General features: G+C 38.1%; 2 protein-coding genes across 2 annotated transcripts; one reads left to right on the top strand and one right to left on the bottom strand.

Annotated features, from left to right (window-relative positions):
* The first annotated feature begins 1,799 nt into the window (after positions 1-1,799).
* LOC122090675 (pathogenesis-related protein PR-4-like) lies at positions 1,800-2,591 on the top strand. Its single transcript, XM_042660335.1, has 2 exons — positions 1,800-2,144; positions 2,251-2,591. Exons 1-2 carry the CDS (start codon positions 1,878-1,880, stop codon positions 2,413-2,415), a joined length of 432 nt encoding a protein of 143 aa, XP_042516269.1. The 5' UTR covers positions 1,800-1,877; the 3' UTR covers positions 2,416-2,591.
* Positions 2,592-5,255: 2,664 nt separating this feature from the next.
* Positions 5,256-10,183, bottom strand: LOC122090674 (F-box/LRR-repeat protein 17-like). Its single transcript, XM_042660334.1, has 11 exons — positions 9,447-10,183; positions 8,856-8,957; positions 7,775-7,919; positions 7,472-7,656; positions 7,150-7,254; positions 6,540-6,637; positions 6,192-6,436; positions 6,047-6,113; positions 5,865-5,950; positions 5,639-5,737; positions 5,256-5,541 (listed from the first exon to the last, which is right to left on the bottom strand). The coding sequence occupies exons 1-11, from the start codon at positions 10,034-10,036 to the stop codon at positions 5,479-5,481; spliced, it is 1,785 nt and encodes a 594-aa protein (XP_042516268.1). The 5' UTR covers positions 10,037-10,183; the 3' UTR covers positions 5,256-5,478.
* Between the last annotated feature and the right edge of the window lie 3,506 nt (positions 10,184-13,689).

Here is a 13,689-nt window from a genome sequence, read left to right as displayed (position 1 = left end):
TTCATGTTCCATTGTTGTTTTAAGAGGCTCTAATGGACAAATCAGTCTTTAAATCACCACTACAATTGGCAATTCTGGATCCCACATGAGGAATTACTTTTGTGTATGGAAGTTCTTGTCCTTTTATAGCCCATGTATGGCCAAGTTAAGGACCATTCAGAACTCATTAGTTAATTAATTTGTTTAATGCCTGATTAGCCTGATTACATGAGCCCTATAATGAATTAGTAACTAATCAATCGAATTAAAACATGCCAATGCCCTAGACTATAAGGCCCAATTACTTAAACGAAATGAAATGGTGCACAACTTTAAATTGGCAAGGACGATTAATTAGGGCCAAATGAAATCGACCAGGCCCAACCAATTGACACCCCTAATTGAGTCATTAAAAAGGGGTGTGTGTGTGTGTGTGTGAGAGGGAAAACTCCCTCAGCTCCTAGCGAGCCTGAACAATAATAAAAAGGCTTCTTATACCCAATGGGGAGTCAGGGGCGCACAACGGCTTTTGTGCAAGTCATCATTACTTATTAGGGGCAAAATAGAAATTGTGTGGTCCTATTAGTTTTTATTACTATTATAATTATTAATGAGATGGTCCTATTAGTATTCGTATCTCCATATGGAGCCAAGGAATTTCTAGACCGCAGGACTAAGATACATGGCCCAGAGCGACTTTGTGGTCCTATTAGTATCCGTATCTCCATATGGAGCCAAGGTATTTCTAGACAATAGGATTAAGATTATTTGATAATATCATCGAGACACATTCCCCATGAAATGACCACCCTACTCATGGTTTGAAGTATCGATATCAAATTGTTCATATCAATATCATTAGTCATTGATCCTAATATTGTGTCAATACCATATCGATGAAACAAAATAAATAATAGGTAAAACAGTAAATAAATAAAAAATCTTATTTTCAAGAAAAACCAACAGCAAACTTATTCCATACAGCCAATCCCTGCCATGCACTACAACTATGGCCGCCCCTCCTACAAGCTGGAAAATTCCCTTCGTCGTTGCTCTCATTGACCCAGTGCTAGTGCAAGATCACACGAACGGCATTCTTTTTCCAATAACCAACAAGGACTCATGGTACTCCCTGATATACTATGTAGACTCATGCTGCAAGGTGCCCTGTATGCCATTACATAGCATGCCACGTGTCCTTATATCCCATCCTTTTTTTTTTTTTCGAATTATCAGATAATTCTCCTTTCGATAAAGAATTAAGGTTTTGTGAGGGAGCATGGCCCTTGCGGTGGACACGTGGAAACGAAATGATTCATCCAACCCCATGAAATGAAAATGATATTTTTATGAGTGCTTTCCCTATGTTCCCATTGACTTTTAAGTATGTACAAAAACTTCACTCTTCCACAGAAGAATACTTCCCTTATCATGAAAGATTGAATTTTCAAATTACATCTCACTGGAAATTTCAAACAAAATCCAGCCTTCATTGTCGGTGTATAGTGTGTGGACATTGTCCTAAATTTTTGCTTGCTGATGTTTTCCTCTACCGTTCTCTTTTTTTTTTTTTCTCACTTCGGTATGGGATCGTCTGTGTTGGGCTGATATGTATCAATATCGTTAGCAGCTGATCCTAATACCGTCTTGATATCATATCGGTGCAACGGCATTAACGAGTAAAACAGTCAAAACCCATTTTTTAAAGGACAAACTTGTCTGCTACAACCGATCTGTGCCGATAGCATATCAGTATCGTATCGGTTTTGAAGGTGACAGATACCAGGCCACCCCCTCTCAACTCTATAAATTCAGGCCTTCTCACGCCATCTTTCCTCACACCCTGGAGTCAGAGTCAGAGTCAGAGTAAGAGAGAGAGAGGGAGAGAGGGAGAGAGGATGAGTAATGCATACTATCAAGCAGTGTGCGTTGCGTTGGTGCTGAGTATAACAACAGGTGCAATGGCACAGAGCGCTTCGAACGTGATAGCAACGTACAATTTCTACGACGCGTCTCAAAACAATTACGACTTGAACGCCGTGAGCACTTACTGTGCTACATGGGACGCTAACCACTCCCTCGCTTGGCGCAGCCAGTACGAATGGACTGCCTTCTGTGGCCCCTCCGGCCCCAATGGCGAGTCCGCCTGCGGCCTATGCTTGAGTGTATGTAATAATAAGCTCTTCATTTAGTGTAATTTCGTCGAACACATGTCCTGCATATTTTTCAGGAAAAGGGTTTCATTAAATTGAGATTCGCAATTGATTGCAGGTGACCAACACTAGGACTGGGACTCAGCTACCAGTGAGGATCGTGGATCAATGCTCTAATGGAGGCTTGGATTTGGACTATAGTGCGTTCCAGAAGCTGGACACTGATGGCAATGGCTACCAGCAGGGTCACCTTGTCGTCAACTACGAGTTCATCAGCTGCTGATCATCCCATGAACTACATCTCTAGAATCTCTCACTACTATTATGTATTAATTAATTGATGATAAATTTGTGGTTCGATGTTGTGATCATCACCATGGAAATGCTTAAATAAGGAAACCAACCATTTGTACTCGTCATAAAATTAAAAAATAAATGCTTCCACGGTTCTTTCCCTCTTATCCCAGATTTCCATTGTTGTTAATAGATTTTTTTTTTTTCGTTTTTTCAATAATTTAGGTAAAATTCATCCTTAAAAGCTAATCATTAAGAAGAGAATGCCCAAATATTTATATGTTTTTATATTAGACTACCCACTTTCAATATGGGACTATTATTTTTGCCATCCACAAGAAACCCAACATTTCTTTACAATTTTTTCTTTTCTTCTATGGGAAGATGCTTCAATAACGGCAATAAGTTACTTCTACAAAAGATACAAAATATGAAATTCTCACATTACCAATAATTATGCTAGCTAAGCTCAAATAAAAACTATGTCCATCCATTATCCATGAGATTGGATCTTCTACATTTACATTTATTTAAGCGTCACCTAGAAGTACATGTGAGAAGTACATGTGAGGATCTACCACATGTTCACTTTCCATCAGTTGAAGAGTGAAGAGAGGTATACATAAAGCAAAATGTAGGTCCAAGTAAATGTACATGCAAATGATCCATTCTCATGATCCATCATCTGCGAAATTGTACAAGAATGTTCACGAACACCTCTGCCATTGCCACACGTACTCCACTCAATCCAAAGACCTGAATTTGAATTCTCTCTAGCGAGCTAAACCCTCCAACCGCATCTCTCCACCATATTGGTTTGGGGGGGTTCAACATAAAGATGTGAATTTGAAATCAAAATCATTTATCGAAATCGAACTGATCCATTTATACTAAAACTATAAAACCGTTTAGTAAATGGTTCGGTTTAGTTTTAACCATTTAACACATTGGTTTTAAACTGAATTGACACCGAGAAAATTGAACACATTTAAACCATCAAAACCAATCCAATTAACCCATATAACGATTAAATATTTAGTTCTTTTAACAAAGCATAATGGTTTAATATAGGGAAGAATTAAGAACCATAGAGGTTGTCCAATAGTCTATTCAATAATTTATTCATATTATGTAGTTATGTAGTTAAATCCTTACTTGTTCAATGCCTCATTTAATTTCATACAAGATTGATGCGTTTATCAACAAAAGCAAATTTTAGTAAGCATGTGAATAAACTAGAAAACTGATTACTAACTATTTAGAAACCGTATAGAATGAACCGTGATCAAAACCATTTAATACCATAAAATCGACACCACTTAAAAACCATGAAACCGAAACCGCTTACTAAACAGTTACTATTTCAGAAAGTGCAATCGTTTAATAAATGGTACAATTTTAATTTCAACTAAATAAATGTAAATCAAATCGTACCACACCATTTACATCAAAACTGAACCGATTAACACCTTCATTCGACTGAACAAAATCCGGGCTTCAAAAGACCTATGGAACTGTGATAGCGTGTGAATGAAGTCCATGTGGCACCTCACGGGATCTTTTCGTTGACTACTCCAATAAATTATCACAAGAAGTTTCATATCACGTGATTTTCCCACCAAATGGAGTTCCGTGTGGGCAGGTTTTCTTTCTTCCTTTATAGTATTGGGTGGGAAAGTGTTTTTTACTTTTTTTTCTTTTCTGGGTAAACAGGTGGGAAAGTGGTACACTTTTTTTTTTTTTTTTTTTTTAGGTGGGGAAAATAGATATTGTCCACTTACCTGTACGTGCAGGTTCATTGGTGTTACTTAAACCCACACCCCCAACCCCACCAAAAAAAAAAAAAAAGTGTTATGGCCACCATGAATAAGGATTTATTCGGAACCTAAAGTCAATTGATGGGGAGAAGATGGGAAGACGAGATCTACAACCAATGATGGTATGGTAAATTTCACTACACAGTCAAGGGAAATTTTATAGAAAAAAAAACTATATAATGAACGAAAAAGGAAAAACCAAAATCTTAAGTGAAAACCCTCATTTTGATCTTAATCGGATCAAAGCTGATATAATTCACTGAAACACGCAAATTCTCTCATAGCTGAAATCCGATGGAATCTAATAGTAATTGATCAAGTTGATTCTAATTCACTCGATTCAGGTCGTCCAATAACACCCCTAATCATGTGAATATTTCCTAAATGGGATCATAATACAATGTGCTTTTCCACATCTTATATTCTTCTTTATTCTCAGTATACATTAGGCCCTTAACCGCGTTACGGGTTCTAATAGGGCTCTAATCAAGTCAGGTTGGGTCAAGTTTCTATAAACCAAATCCAACCTTGGTCAACCCAGGGCCAGCCCTATTTTATCATGCCAAGCTGAGCTGGCCCTGATTATTTATCTAACCTAGGTCAGCCCAGACCCATCCCAACCTTATTTAAGGGTAAAAAATGTGCCCATCTACGTGGTTTTACGCCCAAACAAAGACTAAGGCCACTACCCTCCTGCCCAAATGTTTCTGTGCAGCTTCTCATTGTCTTGTGCACTTACAAAGTGGCTGCAAGTGGACAGTTTTTTCGTCCCTGTTTATTACTAGTGTCTCTACGTCAAGACACAGGCAGGTGCAAAAAGACAGCACTCCCCCCTACTCAGATGCCTTCACATGGCTTGTACCATGCAGGGTTCTCTTGCCCTATTCTACTTATTAATTTGACATGGGAACTAATCTAGACCATATTTTCTCTATCCAACCACCAAAATGAAAACAGCTCATCATCACCCAAAAAATATGAAAAAAATAATAATAATAAGGGAGGAAATGGGTGCAGCAAAAGGTATAGATGACTTTGAAAAATGAAGAATAATAGTATGTACACCGTTCCACTTCCACCTCTATAACCACCTTGAATCATTAAGATGGAAAGCCCCAGGGGATCTTCAAGGGCGCAAGCCCTGAAAGGCTACTCATTACATTGTCTAAAAATGAAGGTAAGAGAGACAGTAAGGCAGAGATGGCGATGGGAGGCATAAACATTATATATGCTAATTAGTCCAGAAGCACAGAACACCTTGGTCTCAAAAGCCTCCTTACCTTCTTCTCATTGGATGGCTGCAACAAATACCAAAAAAAAAAAAATGAAACTTCTCTCAAGTTTTAATTTTCAAAAAATAACACAATTTATAGAATAAAATGCAGTCCTTCATACCTGTGGGGTGAGGAAATTTGGAACCCGGACCCTCTTCGAACCATCTGCTAAGCGTTTGCATGGAAAGTGGTCTTCTCCATTAACAGAATCTCTATATGCCTACATTTGAGTTCTAAAATTAGGTCTGTTTTCCAATCTAAGGCTCTGTTAACTAACTGTTCAAAGTTCAAAATGCCAAAAAATGGCTAGACAACAAATATTAAATCTAGAAAGAGAATATTGTTACCTGGCTCTGAATTGCTTCAATTAACATTTCTTGGCATCCCAAAGCATGTATACTTTGCAAACTCGGGCACTGAAGTAACAATCTCTCTGCAAAGAACATAAACAAATAGGTCCTATGAAAACTTGCAAAGCAAAACAGTATTTAAAGAGTGCTTAAGCTGCAAAGAACTTCTCATGACATACCTGGATGCAAGTTCGAACAGGAATTCAGATTCAGGTCATTAAGCTCATGACAGTTGAGATATAGGGCCTGTAATTCAAATCCAAAAAGGTAAGCTAATACTCATGAGGAAAAGAAAGTTCTTTTCTTGTTATTTGGATCACTCACATCTAAACCAGAACAACCCCAAAGGCTGAGTTTCTTTAATCGTCCATGTTTGATTATCAGCTTCTGGTAAATATGGTGCAGCTTGCTGTTGGGTGTTTTTTGTAAATGATTGGGTTCACAATCACTGTTAACACAATCAGACTCATCCGCAGAGTTTTGAATTTGAGAATTGGGATCACATATAGTCATCCCACAGTCCATGAGTTCCAAAAGGGGCAGTTGTGCAGTTGCAAATTGGATTCCACCTGGGACACAGGAACAAGATCAGAGCAATTGAAAACTAAACGGTAAAATAATGCAAAACTATAGCATCGCTGGTGATATAGGGAGTTTGGCCCAGAAAATTACTTGAGCTGATATTAGGACAAAGTGCAAGAAGAAGTCTAGATAGAGTTTCAGGGAACACGTTGCAGATCATCCCGATGCCACTGTCGCTGATGCTAGATCTGAGATCAGAATCCGTAAGCATTAAAACCCCCCCCCCAATCTAAAAGACAAAAGCAATGACTGATTTTCTATGCGATAGAATTATTAAACAATTTATAAAAGCTCGTTTATCAACCAATCTTAGAAACCATACCCAGTCCGTATTTTCTGATGATGTGCATTTCAGTCACTAAATATCATATTGATATAGGGGATATTATCATTTTTCTTTCTTTTTCTCCTCCTCCCACCCCAAACGCATCAAATATCCTGTACTATATGCAACTAGATGAGAAATTACTATGTGCATTTTTAACCCCTTTTTGTTGTCAATTTTTTTTTAACGTGCAAAGTCCCAACATTGTTCTAGTATCATATTGTCCATGATAACAACAGAAACAAGTGTTTATATCTAAACCAACTGTAAACCAAGTACCATAGTTTTGAGACCTAAAGAGATCATTATAGCTTGGATGTTCAAAAACAAAATTTTCAACCAATAGATGTAACTGGAGCAGGTAGTGAAACATACCCACTCAAATCTAGCAATTCTAGATTGTCATAGCTTGAAGCAATGGCAGCCACAGAGGCATCAGTGATTTCTGAACCAAGTACAAGAGAGAGCATGCACAGATTCCTGAACAGAGAAGAAACAATACAGCACTAATAAGCATTGTTACCTCATTTTACTCGAGCACAGGAATAATCAGACATGAATAAAACATGGAGCAAACAGTTGAAAATATTGCTATCTGGTGATTTCTGTAAAACACTGGCAAGTATGCGTATGATCTGCTTTCTTATAAAAACAAAAAAAGAAAAAATAATGCAAATAATTAATGCAATTGACCAACCTCAAGTTTGCAGCAGTAAGAGCAAGCACAACAGCATGAGAGAGCCGAAGCGATGCAATGTGAATATTTCTCAACCTTGGGCAGGTCCTTCCGAGAGCATCCACCATGGTAGCAAGATCAGTACAATCATTCTCTTGGCGAGAGAAATCCAAGGAAAGTTCCTTCAAATTCGGGCAGTTAAAAACCTGCCAAAAGCCAGCATGAACAACCGAAGATATTAGTTAAATGCACTAGTCAGATGTGAGTATCAGATGGAGATAGAAATCCATCCTGAAGAGAAAATGGAAAAGATGCAGAAATCACCATCTTAGAGAGAGAGAAAAGATCTGAAAGCCATAGAGTCGACAAAGATGAAGAACAGAGACTGAAACCACCAAGGTTAGAACAGCCTTCCATCTTAAGGCTTGAAAGACATCGTTTGTCAGCGACAAAACGACCTAACTCATCCCTGCAATGCAAAGTCACATGAACAATAAACAGAGATGCAAATCAAGCAGTCAAAAGACTCAACAAATATGTAACCCTGTACCAACAGAACTATCCAAACCTTCTAAACTTAAAAAAAGAAGGAAAATGATAAATTTCAAGAAAAAGAAATGAAAGCAAGTCATAACAATGATATATGGCAGCCTTTTTACTAGAATCATTTCACAAGTAAAAAAGCCAAAAAAAAAAAAAAAAAATCAAAAGTAAGGAACACAATAAAATGCCACAAAACACCAAGCATGTTAGATTACTAGGAGTGTGGTATTATATAATAACTCAACAGACTGATTAACTCACCAGAAGGGCAAAGATAGTTGAATCCCTAACAGAGTTGCAGAATAAGTGCCCAGGCAAGTAAACTATAACAGCCAAGGATGTTCATACCATTGACTCCATCAATCAAATGCAACAAAAGGAGCAAAAAATGCCCTGACTGTACAAATGAACCCAATTCCATGTATTTTATCATTGGTTTTCACCAAAACTATAGTTAGTTGAATTGAGAAAATAATAAAAATTAAAAAAAAAATGAGAATCTGGAAACAGTAATCCAAAAACCATTGTAAATCTGGAAACAGTAATCCAAACAAAATAAAAAATGTATTTATTGTTAAGGACAAATTCAAGCAGAATGAGAAGCCCCACACCAATAAAAACAGATGAACTCAATCATTCAAACACTAGCAAAATAATAATAAGTTGAAAAGGGACTGGATCCAAACAAATAAGAAAGATTTGAAGTTATAAACAACAACAGTACCAATAATAGGCTATAATCAACCATGGGCCATGGCATATCGTCATAACCTAAAATAGGTTGTCAATCTACAAATGAACCATAAACCCTAACTTCAACAGGAAATGAAATAGAACAAAGAATGGGGAAACAAAGAAATACCCAGATATCCGATTGGTAGCACATTCAGAAGTACGGATCTCCAAGGATACCAGATTAGGACAAGAGAACGCAATGCAAGCCAACATAGTTGCATTCACATCACTGCAACAACAAAAAAAAAAAAAAAAAGGATTACATGAATGTAATGCTCCAGTTATTTTCCTGAATCTACTAGAAACAAGTCTAACAACTGAAATACAGCACAGAAATCAGACAAATACATGTATTTAAAAATAAAATAAAATAAAAATTTAACGGGAAATGATCGAACTGGGAGGCGTAAAAGAAGAACAAATCAATGATTAAAGCTAGTGTCTGCCATTAATTTTCTCTTTGGTCCTCTTTTTAATGTCCCAGCTACGCCATTGGCTTTAACTTTTAACATGAATCCAGAGAAGCAACATAAACCAATTTCATTTTTTTTTTTAATTATTGTTTGTTTAATTGTTATTTCTCTCAGACCAAAAAGAAAAACTGTTGCCCCCGTTCTTAAGTCTTAACCATTCCCAATGCCGCTTGATCTAATCAAGTTCTGTCCAGAAAACCTCCAGATCTGCAAAACCATGAGCTGTGAACCACAATATATCTAACCTTTCCATCCTAAGAGAAAGCTTAACGAGCCCCGAGCACTTCTGTAACACCGATCCAACAAGCCCAACTTGGGCCTTCGCAGGAACCCTAAGCCTCAACTCCTCCGCCGCTCGCCAGAGTTTCCTCGTGCAATCCCTCCACCCCTTACAAACCTTCGCCGCCGACAACAACGACGCTGGCGGCAACCTCCTCAGCACCTCCCACATACAACTCCAAGGTAACCGACCATCACCGGAGTCGAGCTTCATCTCCGGCGATCCGTCAGAGCAATCCTCGTCATCAGACATCGGTGAAACGTCAACCTCGTTATCGTCAAATGAGAGGGCGCGGCGGAGGTGGGAGAAGGGATGGCGTGATGGCGTCGGGGTGGTAGGCAAGGAAGAAGATTGGGCGATGATGGAGGAAGAGTCGTTGGTCGAGGTTGTGGTGCTGGTTCCGCCATGACAGGAATGGCCTTTCTTGGGGAGACCACACCGGCCACAGTTGTAGTTCCCACGCCTTTTGGCCCGCCTGAGATTGGATAAGTCGGAGGAGGTGGTGGTGGCGAAGCTGGGAGAGCTGGTGGCGGAGCTGGGGTGGTGACCTTGCATTTGGGGTTCAGATCTACGGAGACTAGAATGGAAGCTGTTAGGCAAGTGCCGCAAGACTGTGAGTCACAGTTTGAAGCGGAAAGCCACGAGGAGCCAGCGAAGAAATAAAGAGCGGATGACGCTGTCGGGAAGACGCGGGAGATTAGAAATGTTTTCGCGCCTTTCTACCACCTTTGGTCTTCATATAGAAACACAATTATTAATAAAACAGACATTTGCTTTCCTATTTTGCCCCCCAACGTTTTCTAAATTCGTTACCGCTCTGTCCACCAAGCCATGAAATGAACCTGGTTGTCCTTACCAAAAAAAAAAATAGAAATGAACCTGGGTGCAAGGGTCGTAATTTCGGTTTTCAGATCGGAATCAGTCTCGGCCGATACCAATCCGATCGCATAGGATCAGAGGATTTACCTTGTTTTTGTAAGAAAAAAATAAATGCTTTATTTCTTTTTTGACCTTTTGATCATAACCAGTGATTCCGTATTAGATCAAATAATCGAGATCGACCTAACTAATACTGATCTGATCTAGGCAAATTAACCAATCTGATCCCAAGATTATGAACCATGCCTGGTCATGGGGGTTGGTGGGGGTGTGGGATTTTTAGGTTACATTTGGTTGCAAGGGCACAATATGCCAAGGAGTCACTACCATGGTTTCAAATATCAGTCTGGGATTGGCTATATCAGCCATATCGGATCGATATCAATTGAAATTGATTCCTGATCCGATACCAATCTGGATCCGTTATTCAAATCGTTTCAGGGGTAAAATAGGAAAAAATAGTACTTTTTATGAAAATCAAGGGTAAAATAGACCGATACTCATCGATTAGCATCGGCAAAGACCGATACTGACACCAATACCATCCCCTAAATCCTTGGTCATTACAGAATTACTTAAACTTCTTACTATATTTTGTATATTTGTAATGACGTTTTTAGATGTATATTTTATTTTACTTTTCAGACTAAAGATATTTTAGATATAAAGTAAAATGAAATTTAATTCCAAATATGAAATTAACTGGAGTTTGTGATATAACCATGTGAAGTAAGAATTTACAAAAGTTTCCTTTTAGGTTTGAAAATTTCACTCACTTCCCTTTCCTTTGATTTTCCTTATAATCAAATGGTCTCTTTAAAGATTGGCTGAGGGTGGAATTAGTTATGGGTAATCAAAATGGTTCTCAGTTCTGGTCTTAAGGGGGTCAATATCAAAATTGTTTCATTTATTAAGCAATTCTAAAATTGGGAACCAGTCCTATTTATTAATGGAATGGTCCAGTTTCAATTTCTAAATAGTTTGTAGTGGCCACACTTCCAAAATACCTTCATAAGCATGCAAATAATCGAATAGTGATTCATTGGTAGTGTTGTTCGTTGGTTCTTATGACAACAAGGGCCACTGAGGGGGCACACATAGATATCAACAGGGTGGGTTTTTTGGGTTTCAAGGGTGGGGGCATCATTTGCCGCCCTCTATGTCCAGGAGTAGGGGTCATGCGACCAAGAAGCATTCATTTCCCCTTAATAGCATACAACAACAACAACAACAACAACAACAACAACACATCTTAGTCTTATCCCAACTAAATGGGGTCAGTTACATGGATCCACGTGATTAAAAAAAAAAAAAAAGTTTCGAACATTCCACTCATGAACAGTCGGCAACCTGGATCTTAGCCCTCCAGACATCTCTATTAGATACCATACTCGAGTGAAGACTTAACATTTGCATATCTCTTCTTACTATCTCCTCAATGGTCATTTTTTGCCTGCCCCTAGTCTTTTTTGCTCCATCCATCTGCATCTAGTCACTCCTCTGTACTGGTGCATCCAAAAGCCTCTTTTGGACATGTCCATACCATCGTAACTAACATTCTCTAAGCTTATCATGAATTGGAGTAATTTCCAAATCGGTTCTAACTTTGTCATTTCTTACTCTATCTCTCAAGGTTTTGCCACACATCCATTTCAACATCCTCATCTCAGCCACACTCAGCTTATCTTTGTTACGCTTCTTGATTGCCCAACATTCTGCACTATATACCATAGCCGGTCTTATGACTGTTCTATAGAATTTTTTCTTAAGCTTTAGAGAGATACGTCAATCACATAACACTCCAGACACCCCTCTCCATTTCATCCATCCTACTTTAATTCTATGCGTAATATCATCATCAATCTCACCTTCTTTGTTTAAGGTAGAACCCAAGTATCTAAAACAATCGCTTTGAGGGATCTCTCTCCCCTCAATTTTTACTCTCTCGCTAGCACTCTTCAAACGACTAAAGTTGCATCTCGTATATTCCGTCTTCATTCTACTTATCTTAAGACCTCGCAATTCCAAAGTAGATCTTCATAATTTTAACTTATCATTGATCTCTACCCCTGTTTTACCGATCAGAACAATGTCATCTGCAAAAAGCATACATCACGGGATCTCTCATTTAATATTCATGGTTAAATCATCCATGATAAGTATAAACAAGTAGGAGCTCAATGTGGATCCTTGATGTAACCTGCAAGTAATAAGGAATTCAACACATTGGCCTCCCACAGATCTTACACTAGTCACCACATCACCATACACATATTTAATTATATCTATGTATTTACTTGACACCCATTTCTTCTCTAAAACCTACCATATTAAATCTCTAGGGATCTTGTCGTAGGCCTTTTATAGGTCAACAAATACATGTCTTTAATTATATCTACGTATTTACTTCCCCTTGAAAGCATATAAAGTACTAAATATTAATAAGAAAAAAGCACAAATCTCAATTCATTAGCATACACATCAAATACTAACAGAGGAAATCTCAATTCCTAAACATACAAATAAGTCTAAATTTTGACACTTTCAAATCACCAAAACCTAATCATTTAATTAAGCAATAATTATGCCTCCCTCGTTTGTATTTTGCCAAAATTACATATGGATCCAAAATGTTTGAAGGAATCATCCTCCCCTCTCTTAATTTTGACAGTGGTAGTCAGTTATTAATTTTGAAAGGCAGAGACTAATTTACCCTTTAACTAAAAGACTAAAAGTTGAAAGAACATTTTAACCTTTTGTTATTCTTTTACCTAAGGCTCTCTTTGGTATAGTTTAAATTTATATTTATATGATAGATAAACATAAATAGAGACGTTTGTATGATTTATGATCCCTATTTCTCATTAAAATAAATCAATATACCAGTAAATTCATAAATAAGCAGAGAAGTGTTTATGATTTATTGGGATTGATGCGGTTAAAATTGATCATTCGATCTTCCTTGCAGCTCCTGAAACTCCAGCAGATCTACGCAGAAGAGAAAACAAGGGAGAGCGGGGCTGATCCGACGGGGGACTCTCAGATGTTTAAGTCAGATATTTCCATAGCAGATACTCAAGAGAGTTTTCAGTAAAGAAGTGATCGATCCCCCTTGATGGAGGCTTACCTTGGTATTTATAGGCTGCTGATGGAGAGAGAAAGATGAATGTTTGTGGAGAGTCCTGCTAGGCATGGAGTCCTTAAGAAGAATGGCTCTTTGATTCCAAGAATATTCAAGATCTTAGGGCATCTTTTGGGAATAATCTTCTCTTATCTCGGAGGTGCAAGTCTTGAGAGGGGTGGACGCCTGTGATAACGTGTAGTAGATA

The sequence above is a fragment of the Macadamia integrifolia genome, chromosome 10 (assembly GCF_013358625.1).
Source record: "Macadamia integrifolia cultivar HAES 741 chromosome 10, SCU_Mint_v3, whole genome shotgun sequence".
NCBI classification, from domain to species: Eukaryota; Viridiplantae; Streptophyta; class Magnoliopsida; order Proteales; family Proteaceae; genus Macadamia; species Macadamia integrifolia.
The sequence above is the reverse complement of the archived record's forward strand: the minus strand, read 5'-3'. Positions and strand labels throughout refer to the sequence as shown.